Source organism: Hippocampus comes, unplaced genomic scaffold (assembly GCF_001891065.2).
Source record: "Hippocampus comes isolate QL1 unplaced genomic scaffold, H_comes_QL1_v1.1 scaffold101, whole genome shotgun sequence".
NCBI lineage: Eukaryota > Metazoa > Chordata > Actinopteri > Syngnathiformes > Syngnathidae > Hippocampus > Hippocampus comes.
Genome location: NW_017805451.1, coordinates 471,965 through 484,868, shown reverse-complemented (window position 1 = coordinate 484,868; position 12,904 = coordinate 471,965). Strand labels below are relative to the sequence as shown.

The following is a 12,904-nucleotide window of genomic DNA, read 5'->3' as shown; positions in this document are numbered from 1 at the left end:
AGCCGAAAAAAACGACCATGTATTGTAAGGCATTTTTTAGCCGAAAAAAACAACCATGTATAGTAAGGCGTTTTGAGCCGACAAAAAAGACCTTGTATAGTAAGGCATTTTTAGCCAAAAAAAACGACCATGTATAGTAAGGCGTTTTTAGCCGAAAAAAACGACCATGGAAAGTAAGGCGTTTTTAGCCAAAAAAAACGACCATGTATAGAAAGGCGTTTTTTGCGAAAAAAAAGACCAATGTTAGAAAGGCGTTTTTTGCCGAAAAAAAACGACCACGTATAGTAAGGCGTTTTTAGCCGAAAAAAAACGACCACGTATAGTAAGGCGTTTTTAGCCAAAAAAAAAGACCACGTATAGTAAGGCGTTTTTAGCCGAAAAAAACGACCGTTTTCAGCCGGAAAAAACGACCATGTATAGAAAGGCGTATTTTGCCGAAAAAAAACGACCATGTATAGTAAAGCGTTTTTAGCCAAAAAAAACTACAACGTATAGAAAGGCAGTTTTTTTCCTGAAAAAAAACGAGCATGTATCGTAAGGCGTTTTTAGCCGAATATAGTGAGGTGTTTTCAGCCGTAAAAAATAACCATGTATCGTAAGGCGTTTTTTTCCTGAAAAAAAAACCACCAGGTATCGTGAGTTGTTTTTTTTCTGAAAAAAAAACGACCACGTATAGTAAGGCGTTTTTCACTGAAAAAAAAAACGACCTTGTATAGTAAGCCATTTTTAGCCGAAAAAAAAAACGACCATGTATAGTAAGGTGTTTTTAGCCTTTTAGACATGATGGGAATCTGTGAAATAGAAAGCTAATCTTGCTCAGGCAATCCACCACGACGTATCTCCCCATCCTGAGAGCTCCATGTAATCACCTGAAAGCCTTGTTCATCGTTTGATAGTCGAAGTGATCAGGAGCGAGCCCGATGACGACAGCATTCGGTTCGGATGTGTCGATACCTACAAAGTGTATCAAAAAATGTTTGATCTTCGAGCCGCACTATCAACTTCATGAGGAGTTTTGGAGTTTAGTTTTATATGTCCCATTTTCAGACATGTACCTGCGAAGTCTTCCAGGGCGCTGTCCTCCACCAGGAGCAACGGTCTGTGTTTTGTCTTCTCTAAGAGAGTCCTCGCAGCACTCAGTGATGTGAAGATCTCTTTTTCCTGTATGACAGAAACTCCATACTTTATTTTTGACAATTTTTTTAATACTCCATTCATTCATATGCGTCATTTTTTTTAAATTATGACACATAATTAGACACCATCTCTTGATACACATTTCTTCATGTTTCCGAATGCTATGCGTATGGAAATAAGAGACAGACAGATTTTAGGTGTAGCTAATTTGAAATACACTGGAGGGACAGGCTATTCTGAATACAACACAAAAGGATTGTTACAGCCCACACGAGTTCTTGGCAGCCAGTGTGATTTTTGTGGTGTGGGTGTTAAGATGTGATGGTTTTGTGCTGACCATCTTCAGCCACTGCTCCGTGATTGGTGGCCCTTGTCCACGACTCAACCAACCAATCGGTGCGAGAGAAAGAGGCCTAATCAACAACTGGGTTCCAGCAGTGCCACCAGCTATATTGATTACATTACATCACCGTTTAAATAGGATTCCGTCGCCTTTAGACGAGGCTGGCTGCAAAGCCGTGTGTTGTCAGTCCCACAGCCTCTTGTACCCCCGGTTTTTGGATCTTTCTTTGTTAGCTACCTTCAATTTGTTCAGATGTGATCATAGTCTTGTTTGGGTGTCGCAGTAGCTGACAATTAGAATTCTTGAGATTTTTACTTGAAGGTGTGATGTTATACACAGTAGAAATAATCATGTTTTAATTTTTTAAAATCTTTTTCCCCCCACCTTGAGATCAAAGTTGAGCCGTTGCAGCCTTTCCAGCAAGTTCTTCTTGCTCTCTTTGGTTGTGTTGGTCACAAACTTGATGGCGACAGATGCCTGCCGTAACCTGACAACACCCAAACACAAAACATGTTCAATTTTGAGTGCTCTTGTGGTCCTCGTTTAGACGGAGAGAACCACAAACCTCCCACCTGGAGAGGGCATCCTGCGCACCCGGCACTGCTGTGTCTTCTATGTGCAGAGTTCCGCTTAGGTCGATGAGAACGGCCTTTAGAGCGCGTCCGCTTGCCATTCTTGTCACCCACGTGAGAAAACGTGAGACCACGAAACTAATGCTATGTAGACAGACAATATTGCACACCGCTGGTGTGTACTATATAATAAATAAAACAAAGTAACCAATAGAAAATTTAATCATCCTTCATGTTTAATGAGGTCACTTCCATGTGTTTTTCTATCTGTTGATAAAAGCTACTTTGCCTTCAGCCTGGGTAAAATTTGATAAACTGATAAAGTCCACTGTAAATGGGAGGTTTAGACAGTTTTTCAAAAAGCTGCCCGAATCATTCAGAATTGGCAAAATGGATCAGATTACTGTGTTGTTCAAACCTAGATCAGGGAAAATTGAGAGGATTATTAACTGGCTGGTCCCTCAAATGTATGGTTTTCCTGCCTAGAATGCAGATTTGGGAGAGGGGATGGGGGTTATTTATTTGGAAGTAGACAGTGATCCCCTGTTATTATTTAGACATGCTTGGATTTTCCTCATGTAGTTATCAGTTTGGTGGACTTACTTAAACAGGTCAGGTATCCCATTTCTGTTATTTGTATTTTGGTCCCTTTAGAAGCACAATACAAGCAAAATCCAACGTGGTCAATAAGAAAAAAACGTAGTTTTCTGTGTAATTTCGAGGGATTTATTCAATCCGTGTAGTGACTTTTGGGACACTCACTATTTACCAAATACGAATAGAATATACAGGACTAATCAATGAAATTGTTTACATTTTTCAGGTTATATATTTTTTTCAGAATATATAGAGATTAAATGTCATCCCTCCTCAATACTGCTTTTTTTTTGTTTTGTTTTTTTTTGTAATTTTGCTTGTGGGTTGTACATACATTATTACGAGCGTGTAATTGCTGCTGCTGGGAGCGTTTAATTTCAGTCCTTAGATTAATAAAGTATCGATCTATACAAAATAATGATAGTGTGTGTCATTTACATTAGGCATTCATAAATGTTTAGTATTGTGGTAGTTGGCAGTGGTTTGGAGCTGCACTGACAACAGTTTGTAATCTTCCGGTGACCGTGAACAGGGCTTTATTCATTTTTCCACAATGCACATTTTATAGACCAAACAAACTTGCAATCACTGACATATTTACCGATGCTCTTCAACATGTTTTAATTAAACCGTAACTTACGATCCTAATTCAAAATGATGCGAACTTCTGAGTGACGACAACATTAGTTTAAAAAATAATACATTAAGCATGCTAACCTTTGCAGAAAAGCGATTCCTGCTTCCGGTTCACGTCTTCTTCGTTGGCCAAGGAGGAAGCGTTTTGTGTTTTACTTTTCAGTGCTGCCTACTCAGTTAAATGTGCAACTTTAAAAATACATACGAGTACTACTACTACTACTACTTCTACGACAACTACTACTAATAAGAATAAAAATAAAAGAGAAGCAGTTCCCTTTTGTGATTTTACTTTATTCTTTATTCCCACCGTACATGTATGGGCTGTAATCATTTAAGAGGGTTGTTCTTAACCACTTAATCACTCATTACAATAACAGAAAAAAATTCGAAGCACATTCCACTAACAAATAACAGACATATCGCATTAATGGCTCGATCGTTTAGGGTAGATTTTGGATGGTATTAGCAAAAGGCTAAACCTTATCGTGACATGATGCCAGAAAGTACTGTGACAAATCCTCTTTTCATGTTACCTCTTCATAGTGAATACATGTTTTTTTCAGTTTTTTTTTTGTTTGTACATGTATTTTTTGCATGTCACATTAGATGTGAAAAACATGTTTAAGGCTTATCGGACTGACCGATGTTTATAGAGGACCCTACCCAAAAGTATATGATGCATTTATTTTCTTGAATCCTTTTTTGTTTTTATCTCTAACTGTCTTGAACCCACACATATAATCCACTTTATTAAAGACTAGATTGTTTTGTTCCGTTTTTAACTTAGTTTGCGTTGTTTTGTCTTTGATTACGAGGTGTCTCTTCAAAACACTTCCTCAATTTCTTGAGCTTTCCAAAGAGGGGTAAAAAAAAAAGAATAAATAAAATGTAATAAAATTAAGAAAAATCACATGGAGTCAGGTCCATATAGGTTGCTCAGGCACAGTACTGTTCTTCTCGCCCAGGAACTGTCAGATAATCAGGGCATTGTGAGTCCTGCCACAACTCTCACAGGATCTCTTTGTCAATGTGCTCGTGGATGGACTGGCCTTCAATGAAACGAAAATTCATTTGGGTTTGAAATATTTTATGTGACAGCAGTCCTGTAAGCCCTCTGGCTCACATAACAGGTACAATGTCACACTGTTCACAGACCTTTACATCCTTTTCCAAAAACGGTATTAAGAAATGTATCAAAATGATCATCATTAACCCATTTGAGTTGTATTTCAAACATCAGCCACTAACCCTTGAGATTTTTCTTTTTAAATCATAATGAGACACCACATTCTGATCTGTGAAACGCAAATACGCACGCAAAGATGGCCTGTGATCACTTAGATATTATTGTAAAACCAAAGCTCAATGCGGCCTAATCACAGATTAAACTGACTTTTGCTTTGAATATCCCTCTGATAAACATATGCTTTCAATTCTAGCAGAGCCGCATTTACCCACCATCATTTTTTTTTAGGATCAAAACTGGTTAATAATATTTGTTGGGATCAACAGGGCAGGAAATGGTGATAATTCACAGCATATGGGGATTATTACAAAAGTAGAGCAGCAGGGGGTAGATGAGTGCAGTGAGAGAAATGTGTCAATATTTACAACAGAGGGGTGGAAAGATGAAGCGAAAACATTTTTAGACTGGACTTTGGCAAACACTTTTTAAGTGATACATTTATTCAGAGAAAAACATCTCAAAATCCTGGTGACAGCAACACGAATAAATGCCGACATTGTTTTTCCCGCACATTTGGCACAATTCCTTCCGAAGCAAACCAACAGTTGGAATGTGACTTGCAGTAACGAGTGCCTCCACAGCGACAGCGTAAACAATGACATTTCATATCCATTTATCTATACCGCTTGTCCTCATTTGAGGCATGGGTGAGATGGACTGACTGGCAAGAGGTGGGGGTACGCCCTGGACTGGTTGCCAGTCAATCGCATCGCAATTCACATATTGACAAACAATTATTCCCGTTCACATCAAGAGGCAATTTTAAGTGTTGAATTAAACTAAAATGTATTTTTTGTGAATGTGGGAGAAAGCCAGAAAAAAAAACACACACAAGCATGGGGAAAACATCCAAACTTCACACTGGAAGGCCGGAGCTGAGATTTGAACACAGAACCTCGAATTGTGAGGCAGATATACTCACAACCGGCCTATAGTGCTGTTATATAAGACATATAGAAACATTAAATTACAATATTTAAAAAAAGATTTCACCCAATTGAAACCATCTGTTGTTTTGTTTTTCTTAAAATGTGCAACAACACTCTGCTTCCAGCCTAACGTCACGAGAGAGAGAGAGAGAGAGAGAGAGAGAGAGAGAGAGAGAGAGAGAGAGAGAGAGAGAGAGAGAGAGAGAGATTGTTGCTTGGTCCTGCAGCTTGAGTTGATACTTGATTCTGCTGACAGGTCGTCATCCAAAAAGCAACAACAGGACGATGGAGGCTGAATTCACGATTATAAGAGGCACTAGAAAAACAAACAGACATGGAAACACATATGACTTTAGTAGTTAATGCAAAAAGCCACAAACTCTCAGTGTTAGCACACTGATCATTGTAGCTCCAGCTCTCTACAATACTTGAACAATGATCAAAATTCCACAGCACCAGACATTTTAAAGCGCTCTAGGACTTTCTGCATAGTTGCACATCTAAGGTTGTCCTACAATTACTGCTATTGGTCACTTAAAATTTGATTATTTGCACCAACTGCACAACCGCCATAGTATTCTATTTACTGAGATGCATTTGTACAGTATATACTATATCCGTGTGATTTCTGTCAACGAAAGGAACGGACCTCTCATAATAATTCGGACTGAGCGGATGAGATTGAGGACTTGGGCTTTGATTCCCGGGTCATCTCCAAAACCTGAGACCCCATGGTCAACACCTGATCCAACTGGGAGACAGAAGAAAATATACGAGATGAGATGATACAGTACACACAGTAGGAGCCAATGCTGAAATATAACATTTAAATGCTGGTCACAACATGTGAGACATAATGTGACCTTACACAAGAGCTGCACATTATAAGAAAAAAAAGTGACCATACAAAGATAACAATCCTATTTAGTGATGTAGACATGTGCATGTTAGTATACAGTAGGTTACAGTGATTAAGCAATGCACTGCATCATATTAGTAGCTGTTTACAATATTTTGGTTAGCTATAGAAGGTACATGAGAGTGCAATCAGAAATATGCAATGCTGTCTTACACTGTGAACAACACCACAATAACACATAAAACCTGAGAGGCAGAAAAAAAATAAAATAATTTTTGTTTAAAAACTATATTGTGTCCACATCATGTGTTTTTAGAATGCTTCTGGGGACTTGTTGATAAAAGCTGATTCATCGCGTTCTTGATATATGTACACAGCATTCGAAATACAAGCAAACAATTGATCTTATCCTTCACTGTAGATGGTGAGCGCATTCATTCTAGCGAACATATTTCCCCCTACCAGATGCATCCAAATAAAATGCGTGCCTATCTAATTGTACTGGAGAACGACTAAACTAAATACATACTTTTGCTGAGAAACCTTTCTTCGTGCAGCACGGCGATGGCATTTGTGCACAGAATAGCGGTCTGGATGAGTGAATAGAGTGTAAACGCCATGCTGGCAACTTTTCTCTCTCCTCAACCACACCCACAGATGCACGACAGACGGCCGTAAATGAGCAGAGAGTGTCGTACAAATGACTTGAATCGTAAATCGTATCTTGACGACGTAAAGTTTATATTTGACGCAAAAAAAAAACGACTGAAAACAAACGTTTTTCTTCTTCAAACATCATTTATTTTTGTGTCTTTTTTCCACAACAATAAACTGTAATATTTTGAGTTGTGTCTCATGTCATTCCGTTCACCTCTTCCAGCTTGAAGTGAATGTTAATAGTTAAATTGGTGGCGATGATATTCATTAAATCAATGAATGTTGTACAATTAGGAAACACTTGCGTTGTTATTCATAGTCTTTTAATTTACACACAATGAATTGCAGAGAACAAAAACATAGGTTAGTTCAATACATATGCAGATTGTAATTATCTTTCTTAAATGACAGCTTTATCCATTCATTTGGTTCGACGTATAAACAAGATGGATGAGGTTTCATTTTACACTGAAATACAACTGTCAGCATCATCATGTTTTCCTCTTTGTCATAAATAATCATATTTTTAAGATTCGGGTCTGAGGCCCCAATATTGAAATGAAAATAAACACATGTAAACAGACTGTGAGGATGAATAGTCTCACATTGGATATTATGTACAATTTTGCGGGGGATATATCACAAGATCCATATATACAATTCATGTCCATTCAGCATCTGCAGACATGACAAGCCCATTGAAAAGACAGCATACAGATGATCACCTTTGGGTGAAAGTGAAGCCTTTGAATTTATTATTTATCTATTTTAAAAAGTAAATCAAAAGTACCTCACCAGCTGCTTATCTGCAGAATCTTTAAGGACAATATGACAAACGGTGTTCTTTTGAGGTAACATGTCCTGTGTGTTTAGGATGTGTGTGTTCACAGTCAATAATGGCTGATATGTCATTTACTAATATTACAGCAACAAAATCAATAACCACAGTAACTATATTAGCATGAGGACTGTCCTCATCCATTGTGTTTATTTACAGCAGCACTTCAGTGTCCGGAACAGAAACAGTTTTAAGATGACTCTCTGTACCTTTAAAATCGCTTTAAAAAGTCTGGTAGGGGAAATTCAGTGGCTTAGCCTTGAAGTCCACCAGGTAAATTCATGGAGGTCCGATTTGGGTCCTGGTTGGTGTCTTTGAGGCTGGATGCTGATTTCCATTTGTTGTCATTTATTTGTCTCTCCTTTAGGAAATCAATCTCAAGGAACATGACAATTAGCTATTTATTCATATGGGAGCTGATCTTTTCTTTTCTCATGATGTTTGCATACGGAATCTAGAAGACAAAAAAGTTTGAAAAATGTTCAGGGAAAAAGCACACACAAAGCAAATTCAACACCTATCAATAGTTGCTTAGGTGAATACAATCAAGCCTTTTTAGTATTCATCATGAGCAATTTGTGCGTACAGACGCAGGCTTTGTGACCATTTGCACACAAGTGTGTCCAGTTGCTCCAAGTGACAGAAAGCAAAGACAAATGGAGGCTGTCAGTCTCTCAGTCAGCTGTGATGATTGATTCAGATGCTGCATAGGAACTCCTCACCCGTGAAAGACAAACTACATGTACTGTATGTTTTATTTGGATGCACACACAAGCAACCACGGTGTAGTCGATTGCTCTATTGTTACCACCAACAAAGAGGCTTTTTAAAAAATATCGTGTTCATCGACTTACATAGTATGCTGAATTAATATCAAGCATATCAAGTATAAGTAGTTATTTTATATCATCTAATATCAAGTATTTTGGCATTGAGGCATATGTAGTAGGGCTATGCATCGTTCATTTGCATTTTAATGTCTTACCATTTGTAAATGCTGGACCATCTCTTCTCTGTAGGCAAGCTCCCTTTTCATCTGGTCTTGGAAATTATCTAAAATAATGACCACAATTCTTTTACAAACATGTACTGTGTGGTTGATAGAGAAAATGCAAACATGCACATTAAGGAGTCTGAATGAGAATGTACAAAAAAATTAGCAAGACAACGAAGCCCTCCCCATAATAGCATTGACCTTAACTTGGAACTTACGGAAGACAGGAAATGGGGAGGTGCCCTTGAGGGTGTGAAACTCTTGCTCCAGTCTCCTCCTGAAGTCTATCTGCTCCAGCAGAACCTTCTGAAGCTCCTCTGTTGGTGACAAAGACAAAAAGATGTTGCAAAACAGCTCTCAGATGTAATTGTTTACAATGCCCCTGCTCAAAATAACCCCAATAGGCAGCTCATTTCTATCGTCGATGGCTGTTTGAAAGTGCTCTATAAATACAGTTGAGTTGAGTTGAGTTGAGTAAAGACGTTTCTTTACGATAGACAATCAATCAAGAATAAAGAAACAAATTATATTTGTGTACCTTTCTCCATATTCTCCACATCCTTCTTTAGCTGCACGGGAGACGCAGCCTCTTGACTTTGATCACCTGAGAACACAATGACAAGTTTTTGATTCATCTGAAACCCAACACAGTTGACGAACATATTGATACAGTGTTTGAATTCATCACGTCAAACAGCTTGAGTAAAAAGAGCTGTAATTCACCCTCACGCCTCTAGATGTCAGTGTCCCATTACGCCACTGACTGGAAGTCTAGACCACTTTTTTTTTCCCATCCATCCAGCCATCCATCCATTTTTAAAAATCTATTTATCCTCACAGGGGTCTCGGGCGTCCTGGAGCCTATTCCAGGTGTCTTTGGGCAGTAAGTGGGGTACACCCTGAACTGGTTGCCAGCCAATCGCAGGGCACACGTAGACGAACAAGCATTCGCACTCAAACTCACACTTGGGGAAAATTTAGAGTGTTGCATTAACAAGCCATGCATGTTTTTGTTATGTGTGAGAAAACCGTAGTACCCGGAGAAAACCCACGCAGGCACCTGGAGACCATAAAACCTCCACACAGTAAGACCGGAGCCGGAATCAAACCCTACACTTCAAGCAATGTAGCAGACGTGCTAACCAGTCGTCCGTCATGCCGCCCTGACCACTTTCCCTCACTGGAATTCCAATCTCCACTTTAGTTTGCCATTACAAAGGGCTTTGGTGAATAGAGAGTTAAGTGGGATGATGCCTCTTCTATTTGTGTAGGTCAGATGTCACCAAACTGTTTGAGAGTGAGAGCTCCTTCTTGGCATTCCAGTTTGACAAATTTGCTCAAAACATCTTAAATTGTGTGGCATATTTAACAATTACTTAAATCCAGATCAATAAAAATGCTGATCATGGGAATAATTTCTCATAATAATTTTCAATATCTATTTCACAAGATCGGAAACAAATTGATCCCTTCGATGACATTCCTAGGAAATCACACGTCTTCCAACCCCTGGTGATCCGTTTTTAGAAGACGCCGTCAGGATTTTGATGCGGTCTTTGGAGGCTGCATTGTGCCAGCGGGCACCAGGTTTGGGACCCATTAAATAAACGAAGCGGAAGGTGTTGGACATTTTGCTCCACTTTTCCTCGTTCTTATATATTAAAAAAAAACATTTGAATAATTTGCTTCTTGTTAACATTAAGCCTATTCCAGATTCAATTCACTAAATTTGATTAATACTTACAAAAGAGTCAGGATATCGGAAATTTCTGAAAATCTGTGCTCTGACCGCGACTGACTGGTAAGCAGGCGTTAGCTGGTGGCTCGGGCCTATCTTGTGAGCCTCATGCTGGCAAGCGCAATCATGGAAACCTGCTAATTCAATCCTGCATGTAAACTTGTTCCTCAAACGTGGCATTTTGAAATGTTAGCAGTTTAAAAGCAGCATGCAACTTTGCGTGTTTGTGCCAAGGTGATAATGAAGCGATCTCCGACACTCAATGCGTACGGTCTCCTCCAGTCATTTCATCTCTTCCTACAGCCCTCCTATGCTCTTTCCTCTCATTTGGAGCAGAGAGTTCCCCCCCCCCCTCTCTCGCCTCTTCTTTTTTCCTCTCTCTGTCTCATTTGACAAGCAAATTTGCAGACACTGCCCGAGGATAACAACCTCGTTTGACAGTCAATTAACCGTGAATAGTCAAAGCCAAAGCGGTTTGCATTACATAAATGGAAAATTAGATTATTTTTTTTTCTCCCCAGGAACAGAGGGAGAGTTTAAAGACAGTGGAGGCGGTGAAGAAAGGGGAGGGGTTGCATTCTCAAAGGAGTCAGGCCTTCTAATCACGTAGCGCTTCCCAACGCCCAGGGAGACGTTTGGCAATCAGGGGAAAGGTGGTCTCATTTAATTTGTTTCGTGTAATTTTTCGAAATACATTACACATTATGTGCTGGGATCATTACGACGCGGGTGCGTGAGTGTGTCCAGGTGTTTTTTGCGTTAGTGGGGGTACATATAAATGTTGGCACAGATATCATAAAGCACTTTTAATGTCTTCCTGACAGATATAAGAAGGCAATAAGCGGTGATCTTTTTCAAACAGCAAAGGTTCTTTTTTTTTTTTTTTTTAAGCGCTGAGGAAAGAAGGGGGGGGTAGGCAATTATGTCTTGGGCGATATTGGTCTAGGATGGAGGCTGCCAGCGCCGCTGCTTATTTCTGAGGTGATGTTTTCTTGTTGAACTATAACGGCCCCCCGAAGAGCAACAGCCTCGGCGACAAGTCGGCTTAAGCGGCTTCACAGAGCTCTCGCTCCTCCCTCGGTGTATTTGGCCACTTCATTAGGTACACTTGCACAATCTAATGAGATCCGATCCGAGAAATTCATCCGAAAAAATGCCTTCGCACGGATAATTATGGACGTGCTCATCTGCCAGAGTCGATATTGATTTTACAATAAAAGAGTTGACTCGCTTTGAAAATTAAACTTGTTATATTGAGCAAGAGCACAATTTTCAGAATTTTGATGATGATTACACTCACCTGTGGTTGAATCCTAGTAAATTAGATTTTTTTTTTTTCCTAAACCAAAAATTACCTTTGATAGACTTTTATTGACAATGGACCGTTGCAACATTTATGAGAAAAAAAATACATTTGACATTTTAGTGCTGTGTTTCTCAATCTTTATTTGAGCCAAGGCACCGAGCTGAAATTAGGCAAATCTCAGAGCACGCCGCCGAGCCAAAATCTCACCAAAAGTATGACTCCTCAAACAACGATGAGCTCATCTCAATTTACTCTCAAAGAGACGCAAAACTGATCTATTCAAAGGAACGCCAGGACTTACTCTGGTGTACATGACAACGGGTGGAAACGCAGCTTTACCTTCTACCATCCAAGGGAAAAGCGTTTCTTTGCCTGTCACTATCTGTCGCTGGCATAGAGAGATGAACATATAATTGTAATGAAACAATAATCATTTATATACGATCATTTCCTGATGATCTCTCACAGCAAACGTATGTGCGACGGCACCCTGGTTAGATTTTAGTGAGTGTAAATCTCATTTACTGTCCACGGCCCACATTTGTGGGATTTTGGTTTCGTCGGCCACTGAAGTATGAATAATGAACAGAAATTTAGAGTTTTCAAACAAATCTCTTGGGGCTCTCAGTTGTTTGTGATGAGCACAACCTTTTTAAATGATACTTATTGGATATCATTAGCGAGTAAAAGTGTATCTGATGCAAGTGGAATTAAATGTACGTACGTGAATAAATTGACTCGCACAGTCTTAATATGTCAAAATGAGGTAATTTGAAATCTGGGGCGAGGGGACTAAATGACTGAATATTATATAGTCACAATTGTTGTTCTGGGGTGGAACCAACCGACCATTTTTTTGAAATGACAAAAATTGAGGCTTTAAAAGGAAAAACCTACCGGAGCTTTCCCTCCAGTAGTCTGGTGCCGGTGCTGATGTTTCATTCTCGGCTCCAAAGAAGCTGTTCACCTCTTTGTTGTCATCTTGAAGACACAATGAGATACGTTTATGGAGCTGGTTATTTCCAGTCTACTCCCCCGAAGACCCCCCC

At 39.3% G+C, this 12,904-nt stretch overlaps 3 protein-coding genes across 8 annotated transcripts in view; all 3 read right to left on the bottom strand.

The window, feature by feature from the left end:
- hdhd2 (haloacid dehalogenase-like hydrolase domain containing 2) overlaps window positions 1-3,439 on the bottom strand; it is an 11,525-nt gene extending 8,086 nt beyond the window's left edge. Inside the window, exons 1-5 of one of the 2 annotated variants that reach the window (XM_019874078.1) lie at window positions 3,367-3,439; window positions 2,053-2,162; window positions 1,865-1,967; window positions 1,056-1,161; window positions 870-954 (exon numbers count right to left, since the gene is read on the bottom strand). In XM_019874078.1, the coding sequence (XP_019729637.1) occupies window positions 870-954; window positions 1,056-1,161; window positions 1,865-1,967; window positions 2,053-2,153 (395 nt within the window). In that variant the 5' untranslated portion in view covers window positions 2,154-2,162; window positions 3,367-3,439. Of the gene's footprint in view, window positions 1-869; window positions 955-1,055; window positions 1,162-1,864; window positions 1,968-2,045; window positions 2,163-3,366 lie in introns of those variants that run through there. The other variant, XM_019874079.1, reaches the window with a different exon arrangement.
- Window positions 3,440-4,751: 1,312 nt separating this feature from the next.
- Window positions 4,752-7,010, bottom strand: ier3ip1 (immediate early response 3 interacting protein 1). 5 transcript variants are annotated; one of them, XR_002168714.1, is made up of 4 exons: window positions 6,852-7,010; window positions 6,113-6,214; window positions 5,633-5,779; window positions 4,752-5,598 (listed from the first exon to the last, which is right to left on the bottom strand). XR_002168714.1 is itself a non-coding variant. In XM_019874087.1 (3 exons), the coding sequence occupies exons 1-3, from the start codon at window positions 6,940-6,942 to the stop codon at window positions 5,724-5,726; spliced, it is 249 nt and encodes an 82-aa protein (XP_019729646.1). In that variant the 5' UTR covers window positions 6,943-7,010; the 3' UTR covers window positions 4,752-5,723. The 5 variants fall into 5 exon arrangements, 1 of the variants encoding a protein (XP_019729646.1); XR_002168715.1 differs by having other exon boundaries at window positions 5,643-5,779; XR_002168716.1 differs by having other exon boundaries at window positions 5,647-5,779.
- A 271-nt stretch (window positions 7,011-7,281) lies between these two features.
- Window positions 7,282-12,904, bottom strand: part of skor2 (SKI family transcriptional corepressor 2) — an 11,426-nt gene continuing 5,803 nt past the window's right edge. The window contains exons 4-8 of the mRNA XM_019874085.1: window positions 12,753-12,836; window positions 9,350-9,415; window positions 9,030-9,128; window positions 8,803-8,870; window positions 7,282-8,271 (exon numbers count right to left, since the gene is read on the bottom strand). Coding sequence (XP_019729644.1) covers window positions 8,215-8,271; window positions 8,803-8,870; window positions 9,030-9,128; window positions 9,350-9,415; window positions 12,753-12,836 — 374 coding nt within the window. The 3' untranslated portion in view covers window positions 7,282-8,214. The remainder of the gene's footprint in view (window positions 8,272-8,802; window positions 8,871-9,029; window positions 9,129-9,349; window positions 9,416-12,752; window positions 12,837-12,904) is intronic.